This window comes from Gambusia affinis, linkage group LG21, assembly GCF_019740435.1.
Source record: "Gambusia affinis linkage group LG21, SWU_Gaff_1.0, whole genome shotgun sequence".
NCBI classification, from domain to species: Eukaryota; Metazoa; Chordata; class Actinopteri; order Cyprinodontiformes; family Poeciliidae; genus Gambusia; species Gambusia affinis.
In genome coordinates this window covers 14,016,400-14,034,891 of record NC_057888.1, presented here as the reverse complement: position 1 = coordinate 14,034,891, position 18,492 = coordinate 14,016,400, and the positions used below count along the sequence as shown (strand labels likewise).

Below are 18,492 nucleotides of genomic sequence, written 5' to 3'. Positions count from 1 at the left end.
CAAGTAAAATACCAAGTATAGAGAACAAGTTTCATCAGGATATGAAACTCTGCTACAAATGAAACCCAATCAAAATAGATGAACTTTTATCTCCTTTTGTAATTAGTTCCATAGTATTATTACCTCAGCTATCTAACAGTCGCCTCTGTTAATTTGTTTGGTTTGCAGGACATCTAAAGCTATCGCATTGCAGGCACATTGTGCTGTCAAGTTTATCAAAAATAAAAAAATAAAAACAGTACCAATGCACTTTTATTGTCTGCATGACACTGAAAGGAATGTTTTGTGTTTAGCAATGATAAATCTGAAAGGAAACATATTTAAACCTAGAAAACGATGGGGCTTAAGATAGACTCTTGAGGAGGTGCACACATCAGTAGAGCTGCAGCCGAGTTATGTCTTTTTATCTGGACAGAAAAATATGACCTGATAAGAGTCTTTATAAGAGAAGGCGATTGACAGCAACACGGGTCAAAAAAGGACAAGTGATAAGGCAACTGTTACTTTTGCTTTCCAAAAACACAAAGTCGGGAAGAGTTTGTGTGTTTTTGTTTGTTCGTAGAAAATGCACTAAGTAATCCAGAATGACAGGCCTCTTTTACTGTATGCTCCTGAGATTACAAAGTGACTAATAAGCCATTTGGTTGACTCAAATGCATGCAAACCTAAATGATGCATCTGCATGAGCAATGATCAAATGATCAGATGTGTAACAGATGGACTCCTTTTTTTCCACAATACCTGCTATATATTACAGCTACATAAAGCATTCAGGGCTAGAGTCTCTGAGGGGTCATAACAACTTTGTTGTTTGAAAGTCTGAACTTTAAAGTTGGATTTGCGATATTTTTCTCCTGCACCTCTTCCAATTGCTTCCCTCCATGGTATAGGATGAGTGCATCTTATTTCCCAAATGTTAAACCGGATTGGGTCAAGAACGTCCCAGTCGGCCCGAGGCCTGTGGTATTTATTTGTCACTCTTTGTGGCAGCTCCTGCCACCAGAGAAACTGAGAGAGTAAAGAAAAGTCATTCTCATCTGTCCAAGTCTCTTTCCATCACACGAGACGGCAGAGAGAATGCTGACACTGCCTTCCTGCCAAATTGAATTTTAAAGTAAAAATATTCCCGTTTTAATATGAGCAGTAAATCAAGTGTGAAAACCAACCTCTCGTTCTCTTTGTGCCTTTTGAGATCTCTTTCAGTTTAAGGTTGTAATACTGGTGGGAACCCGAAGAGCTGAAAGCTGACTCACAGAAAAAAAGAAGTTTACAACAAATGCTGATTTAATGTTTGTGATCTAAAAGTGAGGAAATAGTGCAGAACAAATGCTTCCAAACAACTGCATGCGAGTCTCATCGACTTAAAAGAGAAATCTTCAAATGGAGAAAGAAGTGTTGATTGAGCAAATAAAAAAGATATATATATAACTTTAAATTCACCAAGGGAAAGCTTTAACACATTGCAATAAGTCTAAGAGATGAAAACTGGCAACCAACCACAGCATTTTTGTAAACCTTTTTTCAGAGTTTGTGAAATGTCTTTCACATCCAGAATTCTTTTCATCAAAAAAATTTTAGTTTTGTGATTTTTATTATTTTTTTTTTTTTAAGGTTCATGTCCTTCAATTTACTACCTTTTGGTCAAAAGACTTGGTTCCGAGTTAAAAGAGCAGGAAACTCTTTCGTGAACAGAAAGCTTGGTATTATTTACTACTTAAACTATTTATTTACTATTTAAACAAGATTCCAAAGACATTAAATATAATGTCTTTGTAGAGGAAAGAAAAGAGCTACAAGTCCAGCATTTAACTAAATTATGCTTTTTCCCCCTCATCCATGTATGTGTACTCATGCTGCATCTTAAGAGAACAAAGTAAAGCAGAAAACATGAATGCATGTAATCAGTGATCTTCTTGACTGAACAACCAATCAGAGCATTGTCTAATCGACTGCCATTTTAGTGGCCATTCAGCAAGCTCAATCAGCCGATTAAAGAAATCCAATATGTGTTAGCACTGCTGCAGTTAGCACACGCACAGACACGCGCACGCCCACGAAGAAAAAAGATATTGTCAACAGTTATGCCTGTAAGTATTGCCCTGCTGCATCCCATGTCTAGCAGTCAGCTTGGTATTGTTATCAGCTTCACAAACAGCAAAATGAGAACAACAACTCTGAGCTGCTAACACCTTGTCTGCTGTCCCATCAGTCAACCTGACACCAGTTTAAAATCATTTGACTGTGTGTATTTGTCTGGCGTGGCCCATTTATCATAATTGCCGTGGGCCACATAAAACAAATAATTGGGAGGAAGAAAAAAAGATAGGAGAAAAGAATAACAATAAATTGCTTGACAAATTAGGCTTTTCCATTTCAGCTTTATGTCATGCCTTTTCTTATGTTTTCTTTTTTTTTTTACATTCAACAAGAAAATCTGAAAAACCCCAGTGGCCCCATAGCGGGATATTGTTATGAAAATCTGAAATCAATCATTTGACGGCGTCTGTTATTGTTCCCCACCTCTCGAGTCACCAGCAGGATGTTTTCATGGGTGTGTCAGATTTTGATTTTGCCTCCTGGCAACGGATTTACTCTTGCTTTTATATTTGCCCCTGAGTTTATATTTCCTCAATCACACATGCAAATGAGTCCAGACAAAGTGCACAAATCAATTTGAATAATCATCTTGCGCTGATTCATATGGGCCCACAGCTAGCGCCCCAAGACACACTCGCACTGAACATCATTTCCGTGTTGCAATAATTACTGCGGGTAGACTGTGTGGTTCAGCAGAGAAAAGCAGAAATCTGATGTTGCCTGCAGTCTTACCTGGCATTCATTCCTCTCAATAGAGCTTATGGAGACATTAGGCAGAAGTCATTAACTTCAGCAGGGACAAGGAGAGATGGGATGAGCGTGTAGCTCTCTTTCTCAGCTGAATGTGCAAGATGAAAAGCCACTGATGCATGAGGGACTGCGGGTTCTGTTACGTTTGTGAGTTGATGTGTGCGTGCGAGTAAAATGTCCCCCCGCATACACACACATGCGTTTACAGTATACTGTTTGTGTGCTCGTAAGAACACCATTGAATTAACCAGAGTTATATATATAAATCCGTAGCATAAGTCAAAAAAAATGAGCGACATTTTGGTTTAGTTTTTGATTCTGAGTCTTGATGGCACCGTTTATGCCAGCTGTGACTGAAGCGAGCTGTATGAATTCTTGTACTCCAGCTCAGTTTAGTTGAGTTCATTTGCATGCATGAATTCAGGTGAAAGGTAAGCTCCCTGCACATAGGAACCATGCTCGTGCTCAGATTCTGACTCAAGTCTTTAAAATAAACAAGATTATTTTTTTTAAAAATCTCTGGAAATGTCAGCATCTCCTGGAACATAATTTGCAGTTGTCTTCGTGTTCAAACCTGCTCTCCCACAACACTTTTTTTTTAAAATTTAATAAATAAAGTAGCAATAGTGGCATTTTGAAAAATATTGCACAATCTGAGCGCCCAAGTATGCTTCAACTCCAGACGTGATTCATGCATTTCATTACATGCACACCCATTAGTGATTTGTAGTATCATAAATGATTGATGTGAGGGAAATGTCCCGCGGTGCCATGTTGCTAAACTTATTTCTGTTTCTGCATGTCTTGTAGACTTGTACCAGATGCATGGTCCTCACTACATTATTTTTTATTTCAAACTTATCAGAACTATTGCACAGCTAAATCATCGTGTTTCTCGGTCAGAGCACAAGTGTGTGTCTGATGGTATAAAGTGAAAAAGACTCAAGAAGCATTTATCATGATTAGCTGTTCATCACTGAACCAGAGAGGGTCTTTAAAATCATTGATAATCATTTTCTGTGATTTTCCTCCACATCTATTCTTCATGCCACACTCTTTTTTTTCAACTCTGCTTTCCAGAGGCTCTTTTAATCATAAACCCCTTCATAATCAGCAAACAAGCCATGCATGCTTCATGCTTTGCTTCATATGCGATATATAATTGGAATCATCAGCTTGACCTTGCTTGTTGCAGCAGCTAAAGAAATGATAGCCTTTTCATAGACATATTTGAGCCTGAAATGTGTGATGGGTGTTCCTGTCTTATGAGTATCAAGGGTCTCATTTATAAAGCTCTTACCAAGCATCTTCTTAATCTTCATAATTAAGCCCGTGCAAAGTTCAAAACTCTTACACACAAATCATGTACATATGTTTAATTCTTCAAAAGATGCTTCCAGTACATCTTTTTCTTGGATAAACTTTTCAGAATGAAGTGCCAGAGTTGTTAGAACTGTTGCCATGCAGATAGAAAGAATCCTATTTGGAGGGCTCGGATTCTTTTTTGAGCATTTTGCATGTTCTTCTTTTGCCTGCATGAGTTATTTCCAGGTACTCCAACTTTTTCTAACCTTACAAAGTCATGCATGTTAGGTTGATTGGTCTCTATAAGTTATTCTTAGGCCGACTGAATTGGAGTTTGACCTGTGTGTCTTTGTGTTGCTTTTAAATCAATTGGTGACCGTGATGTGATGTTACAGTTGGCTAAGCCAAGCAATAGAGACGAAAGTCTCACAAGCTTGTGGTGATTGACATACAAACACAGAACAGGCTATGATTCAAATGCACAGACCTCAACAGAAAGTAGAAGCTAAGACAAAATCTTTTTAAGTGGATACGTTGTAGAGTGGAACAGGGAAAGAACCAAAGGAGCTAATGTTGAAAACTTACACGACGTTGATAATTTTTCCACCAAAGCATTTTCAGAACTTACCTGCTGCTAGTGCTTATTTAGTACCACTGTTTCTTTAAGTTATTCACTGTGGCAAAATCTGGAAAACCAGTGCTCACCTAGTGCAGCTTTCTGCTGGATCAGTGTGAAGAACTGGTGGTGTCAGGAGCTACAGGGGGTACAGCATCCAATCAAAACACTACCAAAACCCAGATTTCACTTTTGCTTTCGATGGGACAACAAAAGAAAGAAAAAAAAAAAAAACTGGCTCTAGCACCAGCCTTGGTGATGAACTGAAACCACTTTAATACCCTATCTTGAAGTTTGAAGGTATCCTCAGCCCATTGCAAAGCCATCAAAGAGCTTCTCCATATGTCAAATTCCAATTTAGTCCCTCACAACACTGATTACTGGAAATAAAGTTTAGAAGGCAAAGCTAAAATAGCACAATCCAAAAGGCAAGAATAATGATAAACCAAACTAATCATGAGTTGCCTTAATAATTCTCCAAAACATGCATTAATAGGGATTTCTTTGCTCCTTCTTGAAAAAGAAATACATATGTTTACTGCACATTTCAGGTTTATATGAAGTTTGACTCAAAGTTGAGCAGTATAAAAACTAAATGGTACCTCAGCTTGTTTACCTTTTGTTCTGATAACACTGGGCTCTGAACACCTGAAGGATCTACATCGTTCATACTTGACAAGTAACACAGAAATGTATTTCAAGCAGAGACCATTTAGTGCTTTATAGACTGAGAGAAACACTTAAAAATCTATTTTCTGACAAACAGGGGGCCAGTGCAGCGTTTTAAGGACTGATGTGATATGATCCATTTTCCTGGTCTTGCTCAGGACATTTTTCACAACTGCTTTGAGGCAAAACTTTTCTGTTGCCCCTAAGAAAAACAGCAGAGGGCTGACTACCCTTCTGAAGGAGATGCCAATACAACATAAAAAACTTGATTGAATTGCATATACAATGTTTTTTAGCACCAAGCCATCCACAATAAGATGCTGCCCGAGGCAGCAAACCATATTGATTTCATCAAGAGTTATCAATTAATTAGGAATCATCTGCAAATGCATTATGTGCATTTGTTGTTTTTAAATGGGTAAAATATATTTGAAAAGCACTCTTTTTATTTCCCCAATTGGCAACAGAGAGTTTTTGCGCAGTGTGGCTAGTAGATCTAAAATGGTAAAAGAGTAGTTGGTATTCTTTTCTTAATAAATTAATATTTTAAATATAAATTTTTCAAATATATTGATTTCTGAGTTTATGAAGTCATTAAATCTAGGTATTCTAATTACATTTTTAATTAAACATATCTTAAAGTTGTGCGTAAAGATTTTTTATTTTTTATTTCTTTGTTTCTTGTGCTACAGTACATCTTGATATTACCATATGATATAACTGAACCTGTTGCTGAATCCCACTAAACAAAAATCCCAACATGTGAACTTGGACAGAAACCCAGCTGCAAACCAAAAGTCTTATATCTTACTGCTTACATAACAACAGTGTTATGTAAAATGATCTTAGTTTTATTTTCTGAGGGCTGAGATTAGGCGTCCTGATTAGGCACAATCAGTGCAGAAAAGAACAAAGCTGACATGATCATACTGCTATTTTTCATGTAACCTTTCCATTAGTTATGACACTAGTTCACACAATTTTATGCTCAACACTCGACAACTTAAACACATCACCTTGTCTTTGGTATAGAAAGAACCAGCAGTAGATCTGACTTTCAACTTATTACCTTTGCCATCCCAGTTTTTTAATCTAATCATTCAGTTAATGAAGCGTCAGGATGGGTCGCAAAAGACGAAATCTTTCAGGTGCTCATATTGACTGGCATTCAGAACAAGCTAGCTGATAGAACTACAACTTATTTTTCTCTCTTAATATCTTATTTGGGCCCTTCAGCTAGTAATACTATTTCTCTATTTATGTATATATATATATATATATATATATATATATATATATATATATATATATATATATACATCTCATGAGGATATATATATATATATTCAAGTCAGTCCTCTAAATTTCTTGGGGAGGGTGACAAAATCAAGTATAGTGTTAAGCTCAGTCCTGTCACTGCAATTGATGGCCAAAGGAGACTCTGTAAGAGGCTTTATTTTAGCTGTGGAGCTGTTGTCTGTAGGATTTTTCTTTAAAAGCTTAGAGAAAAGACAGACAAAGATGGAGCTCACGATCTGATCCAAAGTCTTTCTCTCTCTGGCATAAAAAGTACATCAATTCTTGTTTGATTTTACTTCACTGTGTTTGGATTATGACAACAGAAGACAGTGCACACCTGCTGCACACATTATCTGAATACCTGAAAGCTGTGCACACTAGTTTGCATGCTCACACCAACAGATTTCAGCATATGGCATTGCTTGTCCTCATGTCTTTGGTGCTCACTTGAAGGTGTCCTTCCTCTGTTTTCACAAAAACTTTGGGGATTAGCATCAGTTTGCTTCTCACTTGGTCCTGAAATGCGTGATGAGGGCTTGTGCATATCAAATCACAAAGTGGGCGGAGTTACAGCCTGGATGACAGATTGTCTAGACGATTGCTTTTAACAAGCTGCAGGAAAACTAGGACAAAAATATGAATGTCTTGCCTCAGTGATTCATTTCACCTTAATATATTAGATTCCGCTCTTTACAACATATCAGTGGAAGCTCTGCCCCTATACATGCCACCAATACATCTCATCCGCCCGGTGAGATGTGCTCTGCAAATGCACAATTTGTATGAGGCCACAGGAACACAAATGGAATTCAGGAGGTTGGAAAAAATATGGCAATTATCTTTGGTATTTACAACTTTAAGCAGATGAGACAATATAAATTCATGAAGCCAAAGGAAGCTGTTTCCTTTCCAGCACAGTAAGGCTACCAACACAGTTTCTCATTTTAGAATTGATGCTGAGCTATCTAATTTCATTAAATGTGATCTTAAGTGTAAGAGTTGGTTTTCATTCTTGTCCACACCTGTGATGTTGGTACTACAAGTCTGTGGGGTTCACTGGTGGTTACAGAGAAGTGAATGCTGAGCGACTGTTTCCATAGTGCAGCACAGACTATGTACTATATTTGCTTGGTGACTTTTTTTTTTACATAATTACAATGCAACTGTGTATCTGTGAGGTTTTTAAGGTGCCATGCTCAGGCCACTTAAACTCAGACATTACTTTAAATTCTATGACCCATTGCCTTTTCCTTCTCCTTCTCCTTCTCATCTTCCTTTTTGGTAAACAGTTTTCTTCAGCCCACCAGCTGCTCACGCTATCAAGAGTGTGGAGCCGCTCCCCCTTCCAAGCAGCTGCGAGTGCAGTGAACACTTTTTCACATGTGCTAGTCGCTTGAATGCAGCATGTGACTTATTGGCCTGGAGAACGTGGAGTGTTGGTTGAGCTCTTTGTGACACACTGGCTCCTTTGGGTGATACTTTTAAACTCTGACTTATGTGTCTCATGCCTCACAATTAGCTTAAATGCTCTGCAGAGGGTTTAAGTTGACCCAGCAATATTTTGCCTCTGATCCTCGGGAAGAAGTCACAAACCCTTAATGACTATGAGCTGTGAGGGCAAGATCATGATTCCAGAACGAGTGTAGCTTAGGAATGTGATAGAATATATTGCAAAGAAAAAAAATAGAATAGAAAATCATTTTAAACCCTGCAGGTATAGTGCAGGTGTGATGAGACTGTGGCCTTTACGTGAGTCTAGCAATTCCACTTCTGCCTTAAAATTTTCCATGACTAAGCTATGCCAGTCTGCATGGTCAGTGCTTCGTTGAAACTCTACCACTGCAATGCTCTCCCCTACACTTTCTCCTCATAGGATTTAGATATGAAATTTTGAGCTCATTTAATGAAAACCTGCAAGAAATATTTTGACCACAAGCTGTTTCTAAATGGGAAAAGAAGAAACTCTTTTTTTTTTCTGCTAAATGCAGACGCATGTATATGAATGCGATATCAATTACAATTAGATGACTTCAACACGTTTTCATGGAAAATGTACATACGTGGAAAATAATTAAACACTAGACAAACAGAGCAAAACAAAGAATATCCTAAAAGTGGCAGTTTGGGAGGAAAGCTGAACTAGTATTTTGTCTTATTTGTTCTACTTGGCAAAACAGGGAAATTAGATATTGACTGCTGAATAATGTTTTTCATTTCAATGAAAAAGAGAGGCTTGCCAACGCTAAACAATCTGCTACTTTTACCATTCACCGAGCAGACACACATTTGCACAGAGAAGCAGGTACCTTCAAGGCTAATGCAAAAACACACACTTTCCTCAATTCTTCAGCATTATTTCACATGGAAATGAACATACCTCCTGATAGGATTAAGTAGGGTTTTTTTTATATTGGACATGTGTAGTTTTTATGAAATGCTCTGTAGTTCTCTGTGTGAAAAGACAGAATTTGATCAAAAAAACATTACTATGAGGACAAAGAATTATTTTTTTTCTTTTTCATATCAATTATCTAGTGAATCATGTGCTTCTGAACTTTTCATTGTCCAGAAAGCAATTAATATTGAAAAGGCCCTTTAATACCATCACTTCATATAAGAGGAACAAGGGACTCAGCAAAGATATTGGTGGAGCTTATTCAGTCTACTGTAAGAGTCAAAAAAATAGTAGCTTTTATTCTAATGCCAATAAAAAGTGAAACCCACTGTGGACCTAATTTGAAGCAATATTAAAAGGAATGAATTGACCTATAATTATCTTTTTTGTGCTCTTTGTTGAGCTCTTGACAATATGCACATGGTGCTTGCTTATTGTGAAGGCAATTAGGAAAGACATGTTCTTGGTACCAAGAACAGCAAAGAAAAAAAAAATCTATTTGCTGATGCAAATAGATCTCAAAATTTATTCATTTTGAGGTACGATCATCTGACACAGCAAGCCCAATGTCATCTTTGAACAGTCTAGCATTCTGGCAATTTGTACAAATAGATGGAATTTAATTGTTAGTTGTTTTTTTTATTAATATTTTTTTTTTTTTTTTTTGCCGATAGTTGAGAGATTCAGAAACAAATTGTGGATTTGAGAGGAATAAAATGTGTATAAGAATTAATGTTAAAGTTTCAGCTTAGTAGAGGAAGAGGCAACCAAAGTTTTGATCTGTATCACACTAATTAGCCTTTTCCGTAATCCATTCATTCATAAACTTAATGACCTGCAGTATATTCTAGTTCTTATCTTTTAATGTGACAGATTTCAGTGACGATTTTCTCCCTTTCTCTGCCTTGATAAAGTCTGTTTTAGATGAAGAAATGTACCAACCACTACACTTGTCTTGTTACAAAGAAATTTCTGTTTCATTCTCTCCCACACAAGTATCTCTGATCTGATCACGTACACTGTCATGCACAAAGAACCAGTCAAGCATGTGGACAGACATTTTTTTTTTTAACTCTGTGCATCTATTGATCTGTATAACCATCACACAAAAGACTGTAAGGAAAAAAACTATACAAGCATGACAAAATGTGAGTGTGTTTTGTGTGTGTGCACTCGCCTGCTCACAAATGACATGATCAAAGGTTCATGAGTGGAGTGGGAAGAGAAGATAATCCGTCTCTAACAAAACTCTGACCATTTATGAACGGATTAGGACATTGCATCTTTCCCAATGTTGGAACCCTCTTAGAGATTCACAAACAGAGAACTATGACATTATTATTGTATGGATTAATTTTAAGCTCAGAAGCAAATTCTCCTGACAAGATAACCGACTTCAAAGACTAAAATGCCTGAAGATCTAGTTTTAAGCTAGATTTCATAGTTTTCCCACATCAAAAAAGGGTTGTCAGTGACATTATTTGATAAGATTTGTAATGAATCAAATTCAAACTGGAGCTTTTATCTAAAGCACTCTATTGTAGAAGAGTGGAGTGCTCAGACAATTTTAACTGAAGTTTAGCCGGATGCAAACTGAAAGTCTCTTTTCTCTCCTAAATAGCATTTACATTGACATTTCCACAGTTATCTCAAATAAATCAAATTATGACTGGACATTCAACTCCTACTCTCATTACCACTCCTCTTTATTGTAAAATCAGTACATAAAGTGATTGTACAGCAATGTTTTTCCATCGAGGACAGGGAATAATATTTGCTCGTATGACTTTTCACCTTTGCATATATCCCTGACTAGACACCAACAGTTTAGTCAGTGGGTTTATTTTTAATAAATATGAATGCGTTCTCTCAATTGACATTATTTTCATGTTTAAATGTGAGCAAAAGCCCTTGCCTGTATTTATCAAGCTTGATCTTTTAGATTTTTTTTTTTAATTGGCAATGTCTGAGATTCAGAGAAATCTCTCTTTTTTTTCGAAGGTTGATATGGATACAACAAATAGCCAAAAATGTACTTTGAAAATGTTTTTGACATTTGTGTTGAATTAATGTTCCCAGTTCATCCTTTTGTGCAATTCCGATTATAGTTATCACATTTTTAACCATGGTCTACACAAACAGATTATTATACGCTGCAAAAATTTGATCTAACCTGCACTTGCTCATTCATTTTCATTTTCAAAGCCATGTTGAAGCTGTTATGTGTTACAGTATTGTCCAAGCAGTGTGGATGAAATGCCCTAGTTAGTTGCCACAAGTCCATTCCCAGACCACTACAAAGGCACGAGGCACAAAAAGATCTCGCACCAGCTTAAAAGGCATGACTGTCACAGTCAGAGGAAATTACAGGACCTTAAAAAAAAATCTTATTTCAAAAGCAAGATTTTTGAAATAAAATTATTCTCAAAGTTTGGTGAGAGTGTTAACCTTTCCACCACCAGGCAGTTTCCTAGTTATTATAAAATTCTACAGAATTTACTGTGATGTGTATTTTAACTCATGTTAAACTGTTTCTTTGTTTTTGCAGAACTCCAGGACAGACAGAGGTGGAGGCCTCAACAGTCGCCTGGATCAATGACTACCTGACAATCACACCGACTGACGGTTTGTGTTTCTGATCAGATCACAAAGGAGCACCACAACGGAGTGTTTACTCGCATCATTCCTGTTTAATCTGCACGCTTTGCACTTCCAACACAAGTCACTCTTGTCAGATGCAAAAATACTCAGATGATTCAGAAGTTGTCAGGTGGATCAGAGGTGGACCAGAAGCTGAGCATGGAGACGTGGTTAATCGCTTTGTGGCATAATGTGGGAACAGTCATCCTGTCTTCAATGTGAACAAAACAAAAGAGATGATTGTTTAATATATTAAAACAATAATCTCCAGTTTATACTCCAAATACAGTTTGAAGAATAAACTGGAATGAACACATTATTCTGCTCTTAATAAGAGTAAATAAATTCAAGACAACAAAGAAAAAAGACTTCTGTCAACATAATAAGCCACATTATTATGCATCTAATGAGAGCCACAATTAATAAACCAACACACGTGTGATTTTAAATTGTGACCGTTATACACAGGAAATGAGGACAGTAAGAAATTTGATTTCCTTGCAAGTCAAGTTTTCAAGGTTCTGAGTCCTTGAATCCTGAGAAACTTCAAGCAAGACTTTGATCTGAATAAGCTTAACCTCTTCTATGATATCTATTCAAAAATGTTCTATTTCAATAGATGATGATTAATAATCCACTGCTGAAGTTTTGACATTAAGACTTTTTGTCCTTGGTTTGCTGCAAGGAAATAACTAAATTAAAATACTATTTTGAGAATAGTTTTCTTCCAGTGTTGGTTTGAATGTTGTCCAAAGAAGAAAAGAAATGCAGTTTCTACTTTGGGAACGTCAGACACACTCTGAGAAATTCAAACAAACATAACACTGTCCATCTACCTCGGCTTGGTTAAGTTGTTAACTGTTGTGCGTTACCTTTAGGAGCTTTCAAAGAAACAATACAAATAAGACAAAATATCGTCTCTTCAAGTTGTAAAATAAGGAGCAAGAATGTTTTAGCTCTTACAACCAATACAGTCGCTCCATCTCTAGAAACAAAGGAAAATGTTCTGCTCATTTAGCAGAATTGAGGTTTACTGTATTTCATAAAAAACGCTAAGATAAAGTCAAATTCATAAAATTCAAGCTATTGTTACATAGCATGACATTGAGACGCTGATTAAATAGCTCCATAAAAAGCAGAGGAGTGTAAGGGAGAAGCTGGAAACAGAATGCTGTGTCAATCAAGTCTTTAAATAGTATTGATATTATAATTACTTTAATAAACATTATTATTATTTTTACTAGTATAGAATCCCATGGGTGAGGGACCATCTAAGATCATTTTGTCCTGGGCCAGAGAAGACCGTCAGTATTAATGTACAGTACCATTCAAGATATCTGGTAATTTCTCAGTTACTGGCCAATAAACCACGAAGGTCTCTAGTTCTTCCACTCGACATGCTCTTTTCAGATCCAAAACTGATATAATATACTGCATGTTATTTGATATAATATACTGTATATAAAATCAGTATCTTGAGTCAAAAAGTTAATTTGTAGATTGGTGCCTTATAAATAAAATACATAAAATTGAATTACCCACTTCAAAAAAGTATTTATCATGAATTAATTAGGCTTTGAATGTTTCAATGATCCACTGCATCAACATATTAAGTTTGTTGTTTACTGACCCTTTTAACGGAACATCGTGTAAGTGTATAATCATGTGTGAAACATAAAGAAGTCTTATTTAATTATGTTTTATTTCCACCTTGTAATCATTTGTTATGATACCCGACAAGCACTTGTTAAGCAGTCAAGATGCTTAATTTGATTGGTTAGAATGGGTAGATTGCAACAGAAATCATATGCAGAAAGTGAAGTAGGCAAAGGCTTCATCAGGCATAAAGCTCCAAAGACACTATGTCTGAACCTCTAATTGCTAATCAGACACAGGCCTCTCATATTATCCCAGCTAGACAGGCATCTGATATCGTCTCACAGTGTTTGTGTGATTCTTTTGCAGAGCTCTCACAAGCGCTCTAGTCGAAACTGTTTCACAGTAAGGCTTTACATAAGATTAGAAACCTCCATTATGTTAATGAGCTATATTGTAGATTTAATCTGGTCATCTTTAAGAAATACGTTTTGCAATAAGTTTGAAGCTGTTTTTGATTTGAGGATTGGATTTACACTAAGCAGTATGCAATTCAAGGCAAACCTGGAAACCTTGTTAAAGTTCTTATTGTGGCAACTTTGCCAAAAGGGACGCTACTGTTACTCAAATATGACAAAATCTGAAAATCTGAAGTAGTTTTGTGGTTTTTATTTTTTTTTTAATGGAATACATTCTTGATTTTTTAGTTGTGGTGATACAATCTCATCCGTGTTGATTTCTTGTCAAATCAAAATATTTCCCTTTCTCCCAAGATCTGGATCTCTCTGAGAAGGCATTGTTTTTTCTGTTTATAGCGGAAGAGAAAGCATACTGATACAAAACAAGGAATTCTGCAGAGACGGAATAAGAGAAGGAACTTGAACATGAAGAGAAAAATAAAAACAAAAAGTTAATATAGGTAAATCCTCACTGTTCTACGCTACTTGCAATAAACGTACATCACTTGACTTACAAAGTATTTAAACTAACCAATATCTATCATGTCAATGTGTGGATGTAAGTTGATTTCATACAGATGTCGCCCTTCGTGAAAAACATATGCTGTGTTCTTACTTGCCTCTCAGCTTCTCTCTGCTCTTCCTTGCTGTCAAGCAATGTGAAAATGTGACAAAGTAAGATGGGGCTACAGCAGCAAAACTCATTAAGAAGAGTTTGGTTATGCTATTCTGTTGTCTAGAGATAGGTGAAAAAATAGAGCTGTGACAAATTGCATTTTTCTCCTTGCAAGATTTTTCTTTTTCACCACTGTTGGCTATTTCAACCCTAATATAGTTTAAAATCTTTTTATCCAAGTCACTGGCACTGTGTGTCTGCCTGGCTATTTCTAAATAGTAAATTTAAAAAAAATAAAATTATCATACTGGCCAGGTTTTTAAATGCTGTCCACTTTCCAAATCACACAATAGCTTCAATATATGCATTTCATTATATATAGCTATTATAGGGAATCATCCATTCTCCATGCTGAGTTCTTGATATATATGAGGTTAAAGAAGAGTCAGTCAGTGGAATTCATGAATTCCATTCATTAATACCAAAATACAGCTGGTCCATTATGACCTGCCACCTATAGGAGGTAACAGACAAAATGGCACCCCAGAAGAGCTTTTGATCTCCTTTGTTATCTTCTATCTGAGTCTTGCCCAAAAGAGGGAGCTCCCTAATGTGTCATTTTCTCTCATTTGCTTTTCCTAAATGTGTAATTTAAAGGGGCTTAAAATACTAATGCTTTGTTTTGGAGAGCCCATTCTTTTGGACTGAGGACCAGCTTGATCTTTTTATAAATTGCCACCCGGTGCAAACCTGGCAGCAGTGAAAGGTTTAGGGTTTGCTTGAATTACTTTGACATTTTTAAGACTGAATCATCATTTAGGAAGGCAGAAGTCCATGTTTGTCTTTCTTATGGTTTGACTGCTAGCACGCAAATTCATTTCTCTTTTTTATATAATGAAAAAAAGCATTAGCCAGTTAGAGCCAGATAGATACATTGTTTCTCATAAGGTATGATTGTTCCTCTGTAGGGAAGATCTTGCATTCAAAATCTGTATTAGCAGACTTAACTGGTGCCAGGAATACGTTGCAGAGCAGTTGTATGTTGATGAATGCAGTGTCTCTTGACTGTTGTCTCTTCCATGGATCTTGATCCTCACAGCATAATTCTGCCTATTAACCAAAGTTTAAGTATTAATCTTGACTTACCCTCTGCAACTCTGTTTTGTTTAGCCTTTGTGTCTTTTTTTTTTTTTTTTTTACAGAAAATGGAAGAATTAGAAAATGGATATTTTAGCAACAACAGTCTTTAATGGCTCTCTTTACCAAGTATTTTTTTGGAGGGTGTGAATTGACATTCTCTGCTGTAAAACCTTGATCCCAACTTTGGATGTCTAGTTCGAACTTAAAACGGGAGCCCACGTCTTACCAGAAAACAAATTGCAAACAATTTGGATAAGTAAAATAACCTTGTCAGACATGACAAACACTTTTGATTATCCTTGCTATTAAGTGATTTCTTAAAATCAAATAACTAACAAATTCCCACCTCTTAATTTTAACTGGTCTAGAAATATTGGCTTGCCATGTCTCCTTTTGCTTCAGCAGTGTTATTTTGTTCTCAGGTTGTTCAGGTTTTTTCTTTAGTCAAAACAGTAATGCATCAATCATATATAGAATATATTTACCCCATCACATATTTAATACATTTTTTGCTCTTTGATGTCACACTTGCTTATTTCAGATCATTAAGCAAAATGCAATAATAAAAATAATAACTAATTAAATGCAGAGGGCAGTTTTCTATTGAGTATTTTGTTTATTACAGAAAATTGTTAAAAAAGTGCCTATTTCTCCCTTGGTAAACTTTCAAGTAACTGAAGTTTATCTCATTGTTCTAAAAGCTCTTTTGAAAAAGTTAGATTTCACTACATTCACCCAGGACTGAGAACTGACACACCTGTGAAATCAAGAAATCACATGAAGCAGAAGTTTAAAGCATTTTCCAGGCACATAGTGACATTTTATAGCTCACTCAAGTAATTATGTTACTTTCAGCTGCTGTACAACATGCTGTACAAGTCAAACATAACTTAATAGAAATTTTACTTCACAATATGATGCTTTAACATTAGCTTCTGTCTCTTTAAGAACCTGCTACTCTTTCTGATACACCACCTTCAGTCAATTCAGGTTCAAATTCTACAAAAATCTCAAAGTTAAGTGCTATGCAGTTACTGAACAGTTAATTAAAAATATAGTCAACAGATCATCCCTGTGCTCTATCGGAGTTCAGCTGAAGAGGAAAGACTGAACTTTTCACCATTTGAAATTAGAACAAAATTTGGCTGCAGATGCATCCTTTTCTACGGTCAGGAATACACTATAGGAATTATATATTGTAGCAATTCTGTCAATTAAAAACTTAATTAATTTCTTTGGAAAAAGGAATTTAATCATTAGATTTCTGTATACATTTTAATGTATGTCCAATCTAGCATATAAAAGGCTTAAGTGGCTACAAAAAATGTGCCATTTCTTTAATACAATTATTCATCAGAATAATCAACAGGGTAATTTAGTGCAAAAATAATAATTATTATCAGCCCTAGATAACAGCTGCCTTGTTTATACAGGCAGCAAATCTCTCATGGACACTGCATGGACACCACATTATACACAATACATGCCACTAACATCTCAGCCCTGATGGTGATATTCTTTCTTTATGCTAAGATCATGTCCAAGTACCCAGAACATCAATGTTTTGTGTGTGCGTGTGTGTGTGTGTGTGTTGGGGGTGTGCGTAATCTGTGCATTCACACCTCTATTAAAACAGACAACACGACATGGAGTTATTCCTAATTTTCATTTGGCCAGGCACTGACCCAGTTGAGCCAATGATTGGTTTGTAATTATGTGGGAATAAGCAAGCATCAGCATTTTGAAGCAGGGAAGATTTAGCAAGGGCCATCACTGAAAGATTGAATAATGGAAACTTATTGACATAGAAGTAAACTGAGCACCGTGTGCGTCAAAGCACAATAATAATATGGATGAATAATGCTCTCTTTTTTTGCTGTATTTATCAGGAAATTTCTCTCTTTAACAACCTGTTTATGTTCACATTTTCCCGCTGGTGCCAAAAACTGTTTGTGTGTGTGTGCTTATGCACTCTGTTTGTTTGGGTGAGCAGATGCAATGTGCCTCGAGAGGGATTCCCTATGGCTGTGAGGTTTAAATGAAAAACAGATGCCTCCACTTGGAGACAGAATTAGTAAAACACAAGCTGTCAAACACAATTAATGATAACAAGAAACGCAGTAAGGCCACCAGTAGAAAAAATAAAAAGGCAGAGGATTCCTCCTTATTATCATACAATAAAGAGGAATTGATTGAATTCTCTTTGTAACAGTGTAGTGAAGCTACAAAAATCTGGCAGAATCATTCAGTTTTACCACATGGAAAATGCCTGAGGTGATATTAATTCTTAGGAACGCCGCAGGTAGAGGGAAAAAAGTTTCAAGAACAAACCAAGGAGAAAACAGTTTCTTTAGGCGTCGCTCTTAGTCATCCTTTCCTTTGTGACTTTCTTGCATGCTAGTTACATCCTCCTTCCTCTGCATTCTATATTTGTTTGTCACTTAAACTCCATTTGAAATTTTACAGAAAATATTTTATTGACCTTAATTACTTGTTGATTTTTGTTCATTTCTTTCATTGTGTATTTTATCAAGTCGGAATAAGTTAATCTTAATACAATTTAAGTTGTCACATTGTTTATGTTTGAAGCAGTCTCACCACCACATTTAAGAGCCAATGTGGTCTCATCTGAGCATGTGTAAAATCGAGCTTACTGCACAAAACATACAAATTAGTTTTTCTTTCTTTTTTTCTTCAAAATGTTGCAAATTCAAAAAAGGTTTGTTTTCACTACAACCTAAAACTTGTGTATGTTTTTGTTATATTGCACGCCGACCTATTCAAAAATGAACAAAAAATTAATGTGTAATGCTGCATATTCAACTGCCAAGTCAACTAACTCTGTTTACTTAGTTCTACCAACCTTATGTAGGAGTGTTACTGTTATTGTTACAGTTTTGCCACAGCAAAG

At 36.1% G+C, this 18,492-nt stretch overlaps 1 protein-coding gene across 1 annotated transcript in view; it reads right to left on the bottom strand.

Annotated features, from left to right (window-relative positions):
• tpk1 (thiamin pyrophosphokinase 1) overlaps positions 1 to 2,851 on the bottom strand; it is a 94,813-nt gene extending 91,962 nt beyond the window's left edge. Inside the window, exon 1 of the mRNA XM_044105316.1 lies at positions 2,830 to 2,851. Coding sequence (XP_043961251.1) covers positions 2,830 to 2,836 — 7 coding nt within the window. The 5' untranslated portion in view covers positions 2,837 to 2,851. The remainder of the gene's footprint in view (positions 1 to 2,829) is intronic.
• Positions 2,852 to 18,492: the final 15,641 nt, after the last annotated feature.